The sequence below is a fragment of the Sciurus carolinensis genome, chromosome 9 (assembly GCF_902686445.1).
Source record: "Sciurus carolinensis chromosome 9, mSciCar1.2, whole genome shotgun sequence".
In the NCBI taxonomy this organism is placed as follows: Eukaryota; Metazoa; Chordata; class Mammalia; order Rodentia; family Sciuridae; genus Sciurus; species Sciurus carolinensis.
In genome coordinates, this window is record NC_062221.1 from 91,555,813 (window position 1) to 91,574,539 (window position 18,727).

The 18,727-nt window shown below is 40.0% G+C and overlaps 3 protein-coding genes across 4 annotated transcripts in view; 2 read left to right on the forward strand and 1 right to left on the reverse strand.

Moving 5' to 3' along the window:
* The window catches only part of Cep97 (centrosomal protein 97), a 63,274-nt gene extending 58,008 nt beyond the window's left edge, over nucleotides 1–5,266 (reverse strand). The window contains exon 1 of one of the 2 annotated variants that reach the window (XM_047565426.1): nucleotides 4,031–5,266. The gene's annotated coding sequence lies outside the window, so the exon portion shown is untranslated. The remainder of the gene's footprint in view (nucleotides 1–4,030) is intronic. The other variant, XM_047565425.1, reaches the window with a different exon arrangement.
* On the forward strand, nucleotides 4,339–8,746 carry Rpl24 (ribosomal protein L24). The gene is made up of 6 exons (XM_047565428.1): nucleotides 4,339–4,418; nucleotides 4,536–4,611; nucleotides 5,138–5,248; nucleotides 7,260–7,396; nucleotides 7,994–8,057; nucleotides 8,623–8,746. Exons 1-6 carry the CDS (start codon nucleotides 4,414–4,416, stop codon nucleotides 8,701–8,703), a joined length of 474 nt encoding a protein of 157 aa, XP_047421384.1. The 5' UTR covers nucleotides 4,339–4,413; the 3' UTR covers nucleotides 8,704–8,746.
* A 2,883-nt stretch (nucleotides 8,747–11,629) lies between these two features.
* The window catches only part of Zbtb11 (zinc finger and BTB domain containing 11), a 31,676-nt gene continuing 24,578 nt past the window's right edge, over nucleotides 11,630–18,727 (forward strand). The window contains exon 1 of the mRNA XM_047565424.1: nucleotides 11,630–12,268. Within this exon, the coding sequence (XP_047421380.1) occupies nucleotides 11,719–12,268 (550 nt within the window). The 5' untranslated portion in view covers nucleotides 11,630–11,718. The remainder of the gene's footprint in view (nucleotides 12,269–18,727) is intronic.

The window sequence follows — 18,727 nt, forward strand, 5'->3', positions numbered from 1 at the left end:
AACAGATATATGAAAAAATGTTCAACATCCCTAGTAATAAGGGAAATGCAAATCAAAACTACCCTAAGATTTCATCTCACCCCAGTTAGAATGGCGATTATCAAGAACACAAGCAACAATAGGTGTTGGCGAGGATGTGGTGAAAAAGGAACACTCATACATTGCTGGTGGGGCTGCAAATTAGTGCAGCCACTCTGGAAAGCAGTACGGAGATTCCTCAGAAAGCTTGGAATGGAAACGCCATTTGACCCAGCTATCCCACTCCTTGGCCTATACCCAAAGGACTTAAAATCAGCATACTACAGAGATACAGCCACATCAATGTTCATAGCTGCTCAATTCACCATAGCCAGATTGTGGAACCAACCTAGATGCCCTTCAGTTGATGAATGGATAAAGAAACTGTGGCATATATATACAATGGAATATTACTCCGCAATGAAGAATGATAAAATTATGGCATTTACAGGCAAATGGATGAAATTGGAGAATATCATGCTAAGTGAGATAAGCCAATCTCAAAAAACTAAAGGACGAATGATCTCGCTGATAAGCGGATGAGGACATATATTGGGGGGTGGGAAGGGTTAGCATTAGGTTTAGGGTTAGGTTTAGGGTTAGGGATAAGGAGTTGGTAAGAATGAAGGAAAGAAGGACTGTATAGAGGGAAAAGAGGGGTGAGAGGGGTGGGGGGGAAGGGAAAAAAATAATGAATCAAACATCATTGCCCTATGTAAACGTATGATTACACAAATGGTATGCCTTGACTCCATGTACAAATAGAGAAACAACATGTATCCCATTTGTATACAATAATAATAAAAAAAAAAAGTCAGGGATTAAATAAAATCCATACATTGCAATTAGTGACAAGGTTCATAGATTTCTTCTAAGGGCAGAGCCAGCATCAATTAGCACAAGCACTATAGTTGCACAGGGCACCAAACTAAGGAGAGGTCCATACTCGGGTTTAATACTCTGCATCTTCTATCTTGAAAGTCTTAACTTCATCATTGATTTTGTTTGTAAGCGAAGTACAATGAGATAATAGAGAATAGTACCTTGGGTTTGGTGCCTCAGCTCAATGCAGTCCTATTTCCTGATGGCTCTGTAGGCTGATTCAGCAGTTTCAGGATGTCCCTTGCTGTCATGTCCCCCATGTCCCTTGTCCCCCAATTGAGCAAAATTTGATTTGATGAATCATTCAAGATTTGGGTACAGAACAAATTGCGGGTGGGGAGGTAGTTTGCTTGTCTGCTGTGGGTTTGGCTAGGAAGGCAATGGAATATGGCTAGCTAGACTTTATGGTCCCCAGCTGTGGCACTGCCTGTTGTAGCCAGGACTGAGAGCTGGTCGGCCACTTCAGTGCAAGCCAACATGCTGGGCACCTGGGCACCAGCAAAGGCTGCACTGACCTAGTGTCCTGGTCTAAGAGTTTAACATTAAATTGCAAATAGAAAATACTATAAAAGGTCAAGGGATAGAGGGAAGAAAAAACTAAATAGATTCATATTTTAGTACTTTAGCAACACCTTTTTCCAGTTCACTTTCACTCGCCCCTGCAAATTATTTCTGTGCTGGTCCTGTCTTTAGGTTCTAATCTTTCCTCGGTTTATATGTTGTTGAAAAAATTGTTATCCTATTTCTCACACACTAGATATTGCCAACTTCATCTCTGTAGTCAATTCACATGTTCTTCCATCCCTTGTTATTTCCTAAAATTTGTAAATATGAAGCTTGAGAGATTTAAATTTTATTAAAGAATGTTTTGGGAGGTGAAAAAAAAAATGTTCCATAGGTACTTTAATGTGTCTCAGTGTCACATCCTACATTGTTATCCTACATTGCCTACTGTCACCAGAGGTTCATTATTCCTAAAATATATCCTAAACAATCCTCTGAACTTCCTGCTACACAGCTATTTTCCTGTACTATGAGCAATACTAAATCCAGCCTTTCAAAACTGACCCATCCCCCAGAAACCTGCTCCTTTTTCTGTTCTCCCTTGACAATGATACTACCATTCACCAAGCCCCCAACATCATATTTTTCTTACACCCTGAATTATCTATGGTTATGTGAACAAATTATCTCCAAAACATATTTTGTTTTTGTTTTTGTGATGAGGGTAAACTATGTTCCCCAGTCTGGCCCCTGTGTTCAAGTGATCCTTCTGCCTCAGCCTCCCAAGTAGCTGGGACTACAGGAACATGCCACCATATCTACCTATTGCGGTTTAAAACTGCTAAAGAAGTTACAGAAGCTAAAAAGAGCAGCACCAAATTTGGTTCAGAACTACCCCAAAAGTGAATGAAAGAACTGAGTGCAGCTGAGACTTTTGTCTATGATAGAAAGCAAAGAGAAAATTAGCAAAAAAATTATGGATGGTACTGAAGTTGTGTTTATTAACAGGAAGAAAGTTTCTTTTAGGGGTTTCTGTATAATTTCTTCCAACTCTAAGAGTGTTTAGATCACAGTTTAAATTGTGATACAGGTTAGCCTGTTACAAAAAACCCTTGAAATACCAATTCAAGAATGCCCTTCAGGAAAGGGTAAAATACAGTTAAAACTCTGACCCAGTTTCCTGCTTTTCCTTCCATAATGAATTTCAAAGGTCAAAACCACCAAAATCTTTCTAAAATGCTGGAAAGGGACAGAAATTCTGAGATTCTGTTCAGCAAATGGGACTACAATCCTACAGGTGGATCTTGACTCTACCCCTATTCACATCCTAGCTGAGCCTTGCAACCAGAAGCCAAGACCATTTCAGATTTTTTTTTCTTTAAAAGATCAAACATTTGCCAGGCATGGTGACACAGGCCTGTAATCCCAGTGACTCAAGAGGCTGAGGCAGGAGGATCATGAGTTCAAAGCCAGTCTCAGAAATTTAGCAAAGCCCTAAACAGCTTAGCAAGACACTGCCTCAAAACATAAAATAAAAAGGGCTGGGGATGTGGCTCAGTGGTTATGTGCCCCTGGGTTCAATGCCAGGTACCAAAAAAAACCAAAAAACTAACATTTTGAAATCAGCTATGAGTTAGACTATAGTTGGATGAAAATCCCATGACTCAGTTCATAAAGCTATAGAAGACTAAGGAAGCAAACGCCTTCAAAGTACACTAGGCATTTTCAACAGTTGGTCAGAGTTGGTCGAACAAAAATTCTTTGTTCTGCCTTTTGATTCCACACATATCTCTTTTAATTCATTTTTGACTGGTTCAACAATAATTCTACCCTTTCTTGACATTAGTCATCTCACTGAACATTCCAAATCTCTTCAATCATCCACCTTACAAAACATTTTTAGGGTGAGTTGCTTATATAGTTAGAAAGCACAACTTAAATCATTTCATTTGTTTCCTATTCATGTATTATGCATGACAGTCTCCCACTGCTTCTTGCCAGTACCCCTTCATATACTTAAGTATCTGGTATCACAAAAAAAGCTCAAAAAATTGAGACCTGCGTCCTCCCGACAGGCCTGGCAAGAGCTTCAGTCTCCATCACGTCCCTCAGCTTCCCTAAGCAACCATTCGCTGCAATCGAACTCCTACCGTAATTATGCAGTCTCCTCACATACTCGGTAGGAACTTTGTAAACTGAATAAGCTAAAGTATATAAACTCTTTAGCACAAATCCTGGTACGAACAAAGCTCACGATGAACGTTAATTATAATCAACACAAAGTGCCATTACGCTGGGAGACAGTTCCAGACGTATTTTTTTAATTTTTCTCCATTTTTACTAGTGCATTATAGTTGTACATACTGATGGGATTTGTTGTCACATATTCGTACATGCACACAATATAACAATACAATTTGACCAATATCACTCCCCAGCATTTCCCCCTCCCTGTTTTTTGCTTTTAAACGTAATTTTTATTTTTTTCTTTCGGGTGGTGGGAATTAAACCCACGGCTCGAGCAACACGTGCTCTACCACTCTGCAACACCCCAGCTCCTAAAATTTAAATGTATTGGTTTTGGAAATGGGTCAACACGGAAGGCAAAATGCGACTTGTGTTTTACCTGCGGGGTATTCATCTGTGAATCTATACAAAAGGAAGAGGAGCGAGGACACGGGACACCAGTCTCTTTCGTTCACATTCCTTCTCGTAGAACTGTTGGCTCTAGAACACCTGGCCATAGGAGGCGGACTGGCCACAGGAGCGGCCTGCAAGGCCACTTCCTTCCTCTCTCCTTAGGGCATCCAGCAATCTAGCGGAATTCCTCCCAAGCCCGCCACAGCCCAGAACGCCGAGATCCCTGACCGCGGTGTGTAACGTCATCACCGAGCGCCCGGGTCAGCGAAAGGGATTCGGGGAGGAGATTTCCTCACGACCTTATTAGGTCTCTTCCCATGATGCTCTCCTTCTTTTCGCCATCTTTCCTCCTTCTCAGCAGCTACCGCCATGAAGTAAGCTTGAATCCCAATCCTCTTTCATCCGCGCGCAGAACTCCTCTGCGGCCTCCTGGGCATGACTTGTATTTGCTGTAAACAGCCCCCTTAATGGGTTTTCACTTTTCGTTACAGGGTCGAGCTGTGCAGTTTTAGCGGGTACAAGATATACCCCGGACACGGGAGGCGCTACGCCAGGACCGACGGAAAGGTAAAAGGCCGCTTTGGCTTTTCGAGCTCAGAAAAGGAAAGGCCAACCTACTTCTGTCTAAACGGGTTAATTTCCTACCAGACTGCTGGTTTCTGAAAGGGTTCGGGATCCCTGCATGGAGTGAGCTTGGCATCAGAAACTTCTAGGCGAACCAGTATTGAGCCTTAATCTAGTGCGAGCCAGGTGGGAAAGAGGAGCGGTTTGTGTAACTGATGACGTAGTGTACGGGAAATAACAGGGGTATCGGGGTATCTGCTTGTTTTATGGCCCCAGGTCCTTTTGGAATCCCGGGAGGGAAAAGGGCAGAATTCCCGGAATTTGACACCCCACCCTTGGTAAGAGCGCAACTTTGCCTCAGGAGAACAGACGAAACATATGACAATCATATGACCCAAGCTCACTGGTGTCGGTGATCCCCAATTTCATAAAAGAAAAGAGTACTTAAAAATATTTTGTAGGGTTTTCAAGCTCGGCTTCTCCTGTTTGTTTAGCTAGGTAGTTAATGACTTTGGATTTGTCACATCAGGTTTTCCAATTTCTTAATGCAAAATGCGAGTCAGCATTCCTATCCAAGAGGAATCCTCGGCAGATAAACTGGACTGTCCTCTACAGAAGAAAGCACAAGAAGGGCCAGTCGGTGAGTGGAACACCCTTTGGTGTTGTGGGGCAATCTCTGAAGAAATTAAAACTCTCTAAGTATTGGTTTCTGTCGCTCATGTGACCAAGTGAGAGGGTTATTCAAATAAGCTTGTAAAATCTAAAGCATCAAACAGTGAAGTGAAAAAAGGATGATGTAAGAGTCTCTCCTTTCCATCTTAGGCTTAGCAATATGGAGTTGAAATTGCAAATATCCCTTTGTATAAGTTAAATTAGTTACATTTGGGTTATAGAGCATAATGGAAAGGTTAAAGGTGTTCAGTGGGTGAAAATTGTGTCTTCTTACAACTTGATTTTTAATATAGTCCTTACAGGATTAGCAGTAAGGTAGGGATATCAGTGGAGTCTCCCAACATGAAATACTGGCTCATCCTGAAGTCTGAAATAAATTTTTGGTGGGTTCCTTGCGACCCTACCCCTTTCTGGTGTCCTTTTAGCTAGATGAAGGAGATTTGTGAGGAAAAAAGTTTTGGTTGTGGTGGTAGAACTACAACTACTATTCAGAGGACTTGGAATATTTATGCTTATTTAGTGAGCATCCCCTATGTGGAAGACTTTACTAGGTATGATGGGAAATACCATCAGTTATAAAATATATTAAGAATCGTAGTACATACCTATAATCCCAGCTGCTTAGGAGGCTGAGGGAGAAGGATCAGAAGTTTAGACCAGCCTAGACAACTCAGCCAGACCATTTCAAAATAAAATTTAAACAAACTGGGGGTGGGATATAGCTCAGTGGCAGAGTGCTTGCCTAACTTGCTGGAGGCCCTGGGTTCAATCTCCACTAGGTAAAATTATTACTAGTTCCATTTAAAAGTGGAGTTGACAGACCCATTAGGATGACTATTTTCAAAAGAAATGGGATATTATAGGTGTTGGTGAGGATAGGAGAAACAAACCCTTGTTCATTGCTGGATGTTACAAAGAACTGAAAACAGGTACTCAATTAACTTGTAAACTGATGTTAATAGCACCACTGTTCACCATAGCCAAAAGGTGAAGATGACTGTTCATTAGAAGAATGGATAACAAAATGCACAGGTTGAATAGTTGTCATTCCAGATGCTTAAAGCAAGGAGTATCTCTGATAATGGAATGCCTAAAGCATTCCTAATACATTTGGAATAGGTGGATAAACATAATGAGATTTTGGTAAAGGACATTAGTCTAAACACAATTCATTATGTTTCTTACAGGTAGCCTAAAGATATTTTATAAATATTTTTAGTGTACCTGCATTTTGACAACCTTTCACCTGAGGTTAGGTGTGGAATTTTCCACTTGTTGCTCAAAAAATTTTGGATTTTAGAGCAAGTTTGGATTTTGTGGTTGCAGATGCTCAGTCTGTTAATATACAGGCTTAAAAAAGGCTGACAACCAGCCAACTTATAAATGAACCTTGAAGATAGGCTTGCTCAGCCTCCTGAGTAACTAGGATGAACTGCTGGACCTTACTCATAAGTAGATTCTTAAATGTATAAATAGTATTTTTAAAGCCATTTTCAATCCTTCTAATAGTTCAGTTTGTCATCTTTTTTAAAGTTGTCAAAAGTGGCTAGGATTTATGATAGGCGATTTAAACAATTCATAAGTAGAAAGCTAACATTTTATTTCAAATAATTGGCATGAATTTTTTAAAATATTTTTGTAGATGTTGATAGACCTTTATTTTATTCATTTATTTATATATCGAGAATATACTGGGTTGAGAATCAAACCCAGTGCCTCACACTTGTTAGGCAAGTACTCTCCCACTGAGCCACAACCCCAGCCCCTGGCATGAATTTTGTTGTTGTTGAGTATGAGTCTTAAAAGATGACCTTTTTTTTTTTTTTTTTTTTTTTTTAAACAACTCAGTTTTGTTTTTATTGTCTTAAGGATATTGGTAAACTCAGTCCCCCCCCATTAGCCCTCTCTTAAAAGTCTTTTAAAGTTTTAAGTCTAATTAAAAGACTTAATAAGTGTGCTCTGGTGTTTTTGTTCTGTAGGAAGAAATTCAGAAGAAGAGAACCCGACGTGCAGTCAAATTTCAGAGGGCCATCACTGGTGCATCTCTTGCAGATATCATGGCCAAGAGGAATCAGAAACCGGAAGTTAGAAAGGCTCAACGAGAGCAAGCGATCAGGTAAGGAATGGTTCACTGAACATTTCAACCATTGGGGATAAACTTCAGATTGTGTTTTATTTACAACATTGTCTAATTTGTTTAATTTTTTGGTACTGTGGATTGAACCCAGATGTGCTTTACCACTGAGCTACCTCCCTGGCCCATTTTGTTTTTAATGAGAGACAGGGTCGGCTAGGTTCCTGAGCTTATCCTTAAACTTGGGATCCTCCTGCCTCAGCCTGTGGCAGCTGGTAATCCCAACAACTGTGGAGGCTGAAACAGGAGAATTGCAAGTTTGAGGCCAGCTCAGCAATTTAGCAAGACCTTATCTCAAAATTAAAAAAATTGAAAGGGCTAAGGATATAGCTCAGTGGTAAATCCAATTCCCAGTACAACAAAGTAAATGGTATATGCAGTTAAATTTACAGTCTAATACACATTAAGGTAACTTGATGATGAAGTTTAATAATCCCCTTGGATTTTGGACTTAACCTACAAATGAACAAATAGAAATGAGGAAGGAAGCAATATGATAGTTCTAAAACTATAGCTCCTCAATTCGTTGTACTCTTAAGGAGTAAAGTGCTTTGCCTAAATTTATCTTTTACTCCACAGGGCTGCCAAGGAAGCAAAAAAGGCTAAGCAGGCATCTAAAAAGACAGCAATGGCTGCTGCTAAGGTAATTTATGGGTTTTTCTTGGATTTCTTAACATAGCAGGAAGTTTTTGTTTTAAGTCAAGGAGTAGTAAATGAAGTGAATACAAGGCTTATTGGATTTCTGGGTGGGTGACTGGTTCAGATTTCTTTCTAGGAACCAGTGAGTGTTAATGTTAGGTATTGGGAACAGGGAAAATAAAATGGCTTTTGATTTTTATTTTTAAATAATTTTAGACTCAAAGATTTTTCACTTTTCTCTGCCATGATGAAAATTCTAAACCAGAAAATTAATATTGGTCCTATGCTCCTAATAAAAATAGTATCCTTTTTCTATTTAGATACAGTTCAGAGTCCCATACTGCATTTGCCAATTGTGTCTCCTTGTTCTCCAATCTGTACAGTGTGTCTTTGTCTTTCATTATGAAGATGGAAATTCTAATATGGGGGTTATATAAAAAAGTTTATAATAAGAATACAGTTAAATTATTCAGGCAATGTAGTATATACATACATATATGTAAATAAATCAGGACATAAAAGTGGATGATAAAAGTTTAATGAAGTAATGTCATATTATCTTTTTACAGGCTCCCACAAAGGCAGCACCTAAGCAAAAGATTGTGAAGCCTGTGAAGGTTTCTGCTCCCCGAGTTGGTGGAAAACGCTAAATTTGCAGATCAGATTTTAAAATAAAGTTGTATCTGTAACTTAGGTTGTGTTGAATTTTTGTTCCAAAACAGGCATGTTGGGTCTACGTGGTAATAGATGTACCGTAAAGTTGAGAAAAGTTCATTTCTTGGGGCAAAGGGTGTAGATCAAAATTGTAGACTTACTTGCTTAGCATATACACACCCTGATTTGAGTCCCTGTACCAAAAACAGATTGAAACTTGGTTTCTGAGGAATAATGACTCCCAATGTAAGCCTCTTAATTGGTGAAATGTTAAAATAAGATAATAAGATGTGTGGTTGAATGCTAGTTGTTCTTCCATGAGGTGTTAAGGGCACATTACACAGGCTGCAAGTACTGGAATGTTGTATAGATTTAGTCCAAGTTGACTATTAAAATGCTCTTTTCCTGCCATTTCTCTATCCATGACAGGCATATTTATTTTATATTGGGATCCCCTCCCCCCACTGTTAGGTGTTAGCTGTTTTGACAGTGCCAAAAAATCATGAGCTGTATTAATCGCTTGCTTCTAGAAAATAGCATCCTCCTCCCTATTCTGGCTATTCAACCCAAGGACACTGAGTTAGGAGTATATTGTACCTGTTCCCAGAGTAGTTTGTTGAGCTAGGACTTTGACAGACGTTTGCCAAATAAAATTGCTCAGTAGCCTGATGATGTTCAAGAGATGTGTAATGGGGGCTGGGGCTATAGCTCAGCGGCAGAGCGCCTGCCTAGCACATGTGAGGTCCTCAGTTCAATCCTCAGCACCACATAATAATAAATAAAGGCATTCTGTCCATCTACACTACAAAAGAATTTTTTAAAAAAGATGTGTAATATGTGATAAGGAAAATAGTAATTAGAAATTTGTGAATAGCTTGTCTTTATTAGCTGCCAACCTGTGCTAAGTTTGTAAGGATACAACAATGCTCAAGCCATTATATTGTGGGGTAAAATAAAACAGGTTTAGGGAGAACCTGAAAAAAAACTATCTTATGTGAAATCAGTGTCAAGAAATGAGTAAGTGAAGCGGAAAATGTTAAAGGTTTTTCTTGGAAAAAAGCCTTTTGGTGGTAATGCAATTTGTGAAATTCAAGGGAAAATAAGGACACTAGCTGAAAAGGTTAAAATACCCAAGTGAATCCTGAGCTATTCCTAATTAATGGACACAATCTCCACTTGTAAAGCATTGTTTCCCCTGACATGGAACTACCAATTTTGATTGCCCTGGAGTCCTAGGTAGCTCAGAAGGTGCAAGAAATAAACACTTCATTACCTGTTCTCATAGTGGAAATTTAGCTTTGTTCACTCAGGAAGACAGCCTGACCGCCAGGAAAGCATTTTATTAAAACACTTGTTTCTTCTCCCAAAGGAGAATCTGAGGATCAGTGGACTGCTCAGTGTTTTCACATGTTTTGCAGAAACTGAACTGGATGGAGAAATGTTTTCATAACTTAGATTTTCTTAAGTAGTATTTGCATTTCCCATCTATTATTAGATGGGTCTCTCCATAGCAACTTGCTAAGTTGCTAAGGCTGGCTTTGATCTTGTGATCCTCCTGCCTCAGCCTCCCTAATGGCTGGGATTGCCAGAATGCACCACAGTGCTTTTTCTTTTTCTTTTTTAACACCTTAACCTCCTTGCCTGAATAGCAGTATTTGCTGGCTGTTTAACCGATTTTCATAAGACATCCTTTTTGTTGCTATACCCACCTCAGGAGCACCGTACCTCTGAGCTCCATCCCAGCCTTTGTTTTTGAGACAGTTTCACTAAATTTTTCTAGGCTTTACTCCTAGGAAATTGAGATTCTCCTTCCTCAGCTTCCCTAGAAGCTGGGACCACGGGTGTGGGTTAATCTACTCACCTTTCAAATTGTTTTAATTTTAAAGGGAGTTGATATCACAAAAGTGCTGACCACCGCATGGATCAACCAGCTCTTATTTGAGGGTAGATTTGGACATCCCCTTTCACCGTCCCACTGTAGGCGTGTATCACCACCTTCTAATTCCACCAGTTACTGTTGAAAAGTCTGCAGGTATATAATTACAAATAGAACCCAGTTTTGCTTTTGAGTCTCCTGCAACTCGGCTACTATCTGCCCCATACCTGTCCCAACCATGTTCAGTCTCAGACCTCAGAACCGGGTGGGGAAAGAGATCGACAGTATCTGCAGCCAAAGTTCCTGGGCTAGGAAAGCCTGGAACTGCAACTTGCTAGGGAATGTGGGCTTTTTTAAAGCACAGCAGATTTATCCCAGGAAAAGACCACCATACAGTACTACCAGCTGAAAAATATCTGAATTATGACCCTTAGGGCACATCAGGAAATGGGTTGAAATCTGCTTGGCTTCTTGTGTAGTACAATATGTTGAGTGTAAAACGGAGACCTTTCCCCACCTGAATTTATGTAAAAATATATGCAAACGAAGCTAAATGGCGCTGACCACTCCTTTCCATTTATTTCCAACACGATTGCCCTTTATATGTACATCATCGTTATACATGCTGATCATTCCAGAAAAATCCTGCTTATTCCTTGGGTAATTGGGTAGAGGGGCAGCGGTTTACGTACATAAACGAAAGCTTATAAAACTGAAGGACTTAGGTTTTCTAATGTTTGTTAACTGGAGTCTACACTTCCATGTGAATGTATCTAGTGGCATTTGCTAAAGTCTGAATACCTGATGCTTTATGTCAGGTGTCTCAAGGTAGACAAAAACGAACTCATTTACCCTTTGGTTGTCTCACCCTTTTGGTTGTTTCTGAAGGGCTAAGAACTGCCCACCAGCTCCTACACGTGGCTTTTCGGAGCATGGGAAAAGGGAAAAATAAAAAAGGGAAACTGCCAGGACTTAAGATGGCTGCTCAAAACCCCTTCTATTTCCTAGCAAAGGCCTACCCGTTTCCAAAATGTCTGCCCGCAGTGCTGACGTCATTTGATCCGCTCCCTCAAACCAGAAAGAGAAAACACTCCAATCCGGGCTCAGTCCACGCCCTTAGCTTGCGTCACTTCCGATGGTGCAGCAGCCATTTTGTCAGTCGCGAGCGGATCCCGCGCGCTGGAGAAGTGCAGTTCCCCCTGGTTACCAACTCGTCCGTTCTCCTTTCACGCTCCCGGCGCCGTGTAAGAGCGCTCACCAAAGGCGGAGCCGTTCCTCCGTACAGTGCCGCCACCGCTGTTGCATCTACCCGGAGCTAGTGCGCTGTCTTCCTCCACCACCACTGACAGGTGCCCTCAGGGAGCCGCCGTCCGCGATGTCAAGCGAGGAAAGCTACCGGGCCATCCTGCGCTACCTGACGAACGAGCGCGAGCCCTACGCGCCGGGCACCGAGGGCAATGTCAAGCGTAAAATCCGCAAGGCTGCCGCCTGTTACGTGGTGCGCGGCGGGACTCTGTACTACCAGCGGCGGCAACGGCACCGCAAGACCTTTGCGGAGCTAGAGGTAGTACTGCAGCCGGAGCGGCGCCGGGGCCTCATCGAAGCGGCACACCTGGGCCCTGGCGGCACTCACCACACCCGGCATCAGACCTGGCACGACTTGTCCAAGACGTACTGGTGGCGAGGTTAGACCTGGCCCGCGGCGAGAGGGCGGGTCGGCGGCTAGTTGCCCGGGCAAGGCCTGTTGGCGCGGCCTGTTGGCGCACCGCGAGCTGGAGAGTCTCGGACGCCTCTTGCCTGGCCAGCCCGCGCTCGGTGGCAGAGCGGCTGCCAGGCGGCGTCGAGAGGGTGGGGGACGCGAAAGGAGCCGCACTTCCCACAGGAAGAAGGCCGGGAAGTAGGGGCGGACCCTCGCCCGGGGTGGGGCCAAGGGGGCTTCCCCGGGGGCCGGGCCAGCGGCGGGGAGGGCGGGACGCCGGAGCCCGGCCAGTCCAGGCCCGCCTCTCTGGGCAACCCGGAGGCGGTGGCTCAGTCTCTTGGGAGGGATTTGTGGCGTTTGGCCCGGGAGGCTGCGGGTTTTGCCTTTTAAAGTCTGTGCAGATGATTTTGGTCAGGGACGGCTTGTTCTAAACTCGGCTGCTGTTTCCCGTGTGTTCTGCTCGCGTTTGGGGGAATGGGTTTGAACCTTGCTGGGTCTACTCGCTCTGTTTCTCAAGATTCTGCTATTACAACGTAAATAAGGAATGATGCATTTGTGTGCAGAAGTGTTAAAGAGTAATCGTTGAAAAGTCGTCTTGAATCTCGCGATTATTGCGATAGTTAAATGTAAAGATTATCAAATACTTTTAATTCTGAATGTTTTAATGTTCTTCGCCCTGATTCTGGGAATTACAGAGGCACCATGTATACCCAGAAAAGATGCGGATACTGTGGTTATCTTTTTAATTGTCAGAATTTAATCTCTAAAGTTTCTTAACTCCTTGGAAACCAGTTTAGTGGAGGAGAGCTTGTGCCCTTGGGTTCTTAACCACCTTCCCTTTCCACAAAGTTGTTAAATACTAAACCACTCAGTGAAGTTTGTAGGCTCATGTAAGAAGGCGCTTTGTCAACAAGGATCTGCCACTCTCGAGAGAAATTAAATCATGAGTCTTTTTTTTTTTTTTTTTTTTTTTTTTTTTTTTTTGTGGTACAGGGGATCGAACTCAGGACCTTGTGCTTGCGAGGCAAGCACTCTACCAGCTGAGCTATCTCCCCAGCCCTAAATCATGAGTCTTGATTTCTTTTTCTTTGATTAAAGAAATTAGACTGTGGTCCTAGTTTCTAAAGGGTTTTGTTTTTTGGTTTATGAGCTTTGTTCATCAAAACTATTCTATTACAAACTTTTGTTCCTTAGAAAATTCTATCCCTTTTTCAAAACAGATCTGTATTCTCAAATGTTTTCCCTTATTTTCTATTTTAAACGAATATATGAATTAAATTGCTCTAAAGAGATAAAACTGAAGAGTAAATGTAGGGTGAAAGCAAGCCTCTGTTAAATGGTGCTATATGGTGTTCGTTCACATTTTTTTTTTCTAAATTGATTATCCAGTTTTTGTTTTTTGGCTTTAGAATGCATTGTCTGAAAAAACTGGGGTTAGGGGGGAGGACCCTAAGATTGTGTTTCTGTTAGCTGAATTTTAAAATGGAAGAGATGTTTGTAGCTATGTGGAATGTCAAAATCCTCTAACACTTAGAGCAGCTAGCTATTCTCAAAGTATAGGAAATCCTGGAGGAGAGAGGACCCAATATTCTTTTCAGAGGATCTGCCAGGTTAAAATTATTTTCATAATTATAATAAAGCATTATTTGTTTTTTAATGCATTCTCTCCCAAGCATACAGTGGAGTTTTCCACAGGCTACATGAAAAATGTTTTATCACATTAGATTGAAGGGAGACACATCCATAATAATCTGTCTTCTGTTAAGCCACATATTTAAAAGATTTTGCAAAAATCTAGGAGTGCTACTCTTCTCATAACCTTTTTAGCAGTTACTTTTCATAAAAATGCTGTGTCAACGTGTAATAGGGTTATTACATTATTGATCATCATGTTATTTGTTTTAATATTTCATCATTTAAAATCAAAATTGCTAGTAAGCATCAGAGCAGTGTACCCTCAATTATTAGCTATTCATTTTGATGTTTATTATATTAACACATTACTTGTTTACATGTTTCTTTATTAGTCTTATTAGATTAACAAAACTACAAAGGAATGGAAATATTTTTAGCTAGTCAGTTTCTTCCTATGTAGTTTGTTTCAAAATTTGTAAGTCTTAAGTGACTTACATAGCATGTTTCTGAGTAACAAAGAAGAAAGCTTAAGTTTGATTCTAGATCTAAAGGTGTTATTTATAACCGGTGTTGGCAATGATCTAGGACTGATAATTGATCAAATAAGCATTTGTAACTCATATTTGTTAATGTGTCATTAAGCACAAATGAGATTCCCTAAAGCCATTATAGATGGCTCTAATATTATTTGCGGGGGGGACAGTGCTTCAAAATCATTTCACAAGAAGTTTTACCAAGGGTAGTTACTGGAGTCATTATTTATGCTATTTTTTTCTGGAGTGCTCCCAATATGAGCTATATTCTAATGCTTAGGAAAGATTGTAACAACTTACCTTGCTTCAGTGCCTCAAGTTTATGTATATTAGCTACCAGATTTATTTCAGAATGTAAAATGTTAATATATATTGTCCCCCTATTTTTCTATTTTTATCCTGTATATTGTGTGTGCTTGAATGAATGTCTTTCCCCTGCCTCCTTGAAAAGCTGATGTGTGGAAATCTACAATTAAATGTATCTGAACTCTAAGATTAAATTAGAAGGAAGAAAGGATTAAACTAGCAAAATCATATAATAGGTTAAATTAGCTGTCTGTAGAAGTTCCTAGCCTAAGAATTGATATGTTTTTGTTCAGATTGTTGGGATAAATAGATGCTGCTGTGATCTAATCTGGAAAGTGCAATCTCTAGAAAACCTGGTACTATCTGGCTTTATGTAAAATAAAACTGTAACTAACTACTTCTAATCTCTTTGAAGAAAATAAAGCAAACAAAAAAATTGAAGAATTGATATTCAGGGAGCTCAAAATTAAAATCACTGAATAAGAGATGCTCACTGATGAGGAAGGGAGGGAGGGTTTTGTTTTGTTTTTTGAGACAGGTCTCAGTATGTTGCCCAGCTGACCTCAAATTCATGGGCTCAAATGGTCCTCCTGCCTGTCTCCCAATAGAGACAATATAGTCCCAGTCCTGAGTTGGGACTACAGGCACATGTCACTGAGCCTGGTCTAGAAAGAGGTTTTTGGACAGCTGGCAGGAATACATTTTCCAGTTTGGCATGTAGATCTGCAGAGTGGTGTTTTTCAACTCCACAGTTTTTCTTCCTAGGGGGTATTGGCTATGTCTGGAGAAAATTTTGGTTGTCAGACTGTGGGGAGAGGAAATGATGATTGGCGTTTGGTTGAGTAGAGGTCAGGGATGTGCCCAGACATTCTGCAGTATATAGGACAGTTCCCACACAACAGAGGGTCATTTGACCCAAAATGTTAATATAGATGGTCCCCAACTCACAATATTTTGACTTTATGTCAGTTCAAAATCCATATATATATATATATATATATATATATATATATATATATATTCAGTGGGAACCATACTTCTAATTTGGGACTTTTTCCAGGTCAGCAATATCTAACATGATATGCTCTTGCAATGCCGGGCAGCAGTGGTTAGTAGAAGATCCCAGTCAACCACAATGATCATTATGATAAACAACCAAGACTCTGTAGTGTACTGTTTTGGTCAGCTGTGGTGTTCAATAAGTTAGGTGTATTAAAAGCGTTTTCTACTTAGACGTTTTCGATTTAAGACAGGTTTATTAGAACATATAGTCTGTTATAAATTGAGGAGCATCTATACTTCTGAGATTGGAAAATCTGAGTGAGAAACTGTTCCTCAGGCTGATGATCCATCAAAGTACAGGTTGAGTAGTTAATTGAATATCTCCTATCCAGGGTTTTTTGAACCAGAAGTGTTTCTTATTTCAGATGTTTTTAAAGTTTTGAAATATTTGCATATGTATAATGAGACATCTGGGATAAGACCCAAGTCTAAATGTAGAACTAATTTATGTTTTATACACACCTAATACACATACCTTATAATTTTTACAGTATTTTTAGTGTACATTAGATGAATGTGGTCTGTTACATGAAATCAGGTATGGAATTTTCCACTTGCAGGCACTCAAAAAGTTTTAATTTTGAAATTTCAGGTTAGGGATGCTTGACCTAATTTATTTCTTGTTACTCAATAAATAACCTTTTGTTAGTAATTTGACACCCAAGGAGTTATTGTAGGGACTATGTTGAGAAAACATAGAAACTTGAAGTGTAAAACCTAAAATTTGGTTTCTCTAAAAATGGCAAAAATTTAAATCAGTAAACATGATCTAGATATTAATACAACCTCATCTTTATATCTCTTAAGTAATTAAACCATTTCTCATTGAGTAAGGAAGTTATTTAGGGGAAACATCAGAAGAGCATCTAACCAGCAGATCTGCTTTTGGCCTCAAGCAGCATGTTCCTTGCAGTGAGATCTATGATGTAGAAAAGCTTGAAAATGTGGCGGGCAGGGAGTGGGCCCTAAATGCAGGTGAAGCACTCTAATAATTGAAGGCAAAGCTGTCTAAACCTGATAGGTGAAAATGAAAATGACTCCTATGCATAGGATCTATATATTCTGGGATTTGAACACTTGATGTCATTGGTTTTCTTCATCATGTAAATTTTAATGGAAATTGCAGCTAGAGCAAGGGCATGATACAGAGTAAAAATTTTGCCCTAAGTTAGCATTTTTTAAATAGTGTTTTAATTGGTGCTTCTAAAGATGATCCTATAGTGAACCAAGTTTGGAAAACAACAGGTGAACATATTTAAGCAGATTTTACCTTTGGCCTCCCTACTGCCCAGTGGTGGAGCCACTCGTTGACTACTGTCAGCCCTTTTTTTCTAATTTTTTATTTTTGTTTTTATTTTTAGTACTGGGGTTTGAACCTAGGGGCACATAACCACTGAGCCACATTCCAAGTCCTTTTTATTTTTTATTTTGAGATAGGGCCTCACTAAGTTGCTGAGGGCCTCAATTAGTGAGGCTGGCCTCAAACTGGTGATCCTCCTACGTTAACTGGTATTACAGGCATTTGCCACCATGCTTAGCTACCCTTTCTTTTCTTAGCAGTTGATTCTAAGGCTGAAGTGATATTACATTTCTCAGGCTTCCTTGTAGTTAGATATGGCCATAGGTTCATACATTTTCTTACTCGTTACTTTTCATCCTTATTCAAATGACTTCTGTGTATTTTCTCTAATACAGTTTGAACTCAGCCAGTTAATACTTTAATCAAACCTCTATTTGATTATGCAGAATATACTTAAATGTGAAGAATCAAAAAATGTTTAGAAATATAGCCAAGATTAATTAGAAAAAACTGCTTTTAAAGTTTGGAACATGAAAATTTTGATAGTACTTCTTATTCTCTATATAAATTTTCACTTATGTACCTCTTTTTCATATACCCATTCTTTTTTATTGTGACAAAGTATAAATAATGGAAAATCTACCATTTTTAACCATGTTAAGTATACAGTTCTCTGGCATTAAATACATTTACATTGTTGTGTAGTAATCACCACTCATTTCCAGAAGTTTTTCATTGTCCTAATTCACTTATTCTTTCTTTTTAAAATATTTTTAGTTGTAGATGGACACAATACCTTTATTTTGTTTATTTAGTTTTTTTTATGTGGTACTGGGGTTCAAACCCAGTACTTCCTGTGCTAGGCAAGTGCTCTACCAGCCCTCATTTATTCTTTTTTAACTAACCCATTTACTCTTTTGGGGCAGGGGGTTACCGGGAATTGAACTTGGAAGCACTCAACCAGTGAACCCCATCCCCAGCCCTATTTCATATTTTATTTAGGGACAGGATCTCACCAAGTTGCTTAATGCCTCACTTGTGCTGAGGCTGGCTCTGAACTCAGTCGTCCTGCCTCAACCTCCCAAGCCCCTGGGATTACAGGCATGGGCCACCACGCTGGGCCCCATTTAAAATATATATATACATCCTGCCTTTTTATCGTTTTTTAAAACCTGGTATTATACCTTATAGACAAATTGATTTGTTCTTAAAAATAAAATTACAACTTCTGTTGGTCTCTAAATCTATGCCTTTGTAAATGTTTTCACGGTGAAAGTTGTATTTAAACCTACCCTATTTATTTATTTGACTATTGTGTTTGTTTAGTGCTGCTAAGCAGGATACCACAGATGGTCATTTGTAATGAAAAGAAATTTATTTGGTCCACAGTTTTAGAGACTGGGAAGTCTAGGACTGAGAAGCCACATCTGATGAAGGCCTTCTTGCTGCATAATAGCAGAAGGCATTGCATGGATGGAAAGAAATCCTTTTAAATATTTTATTTAGAGATAGGGTCTCATTGAGTTGCTTAGGGCCTCACTAAGTTGCTGAGTCTGGCTTTGAACTTGTGATCTCCTACCTCAACCTCCCAAGTCACTGGAGTTACAGG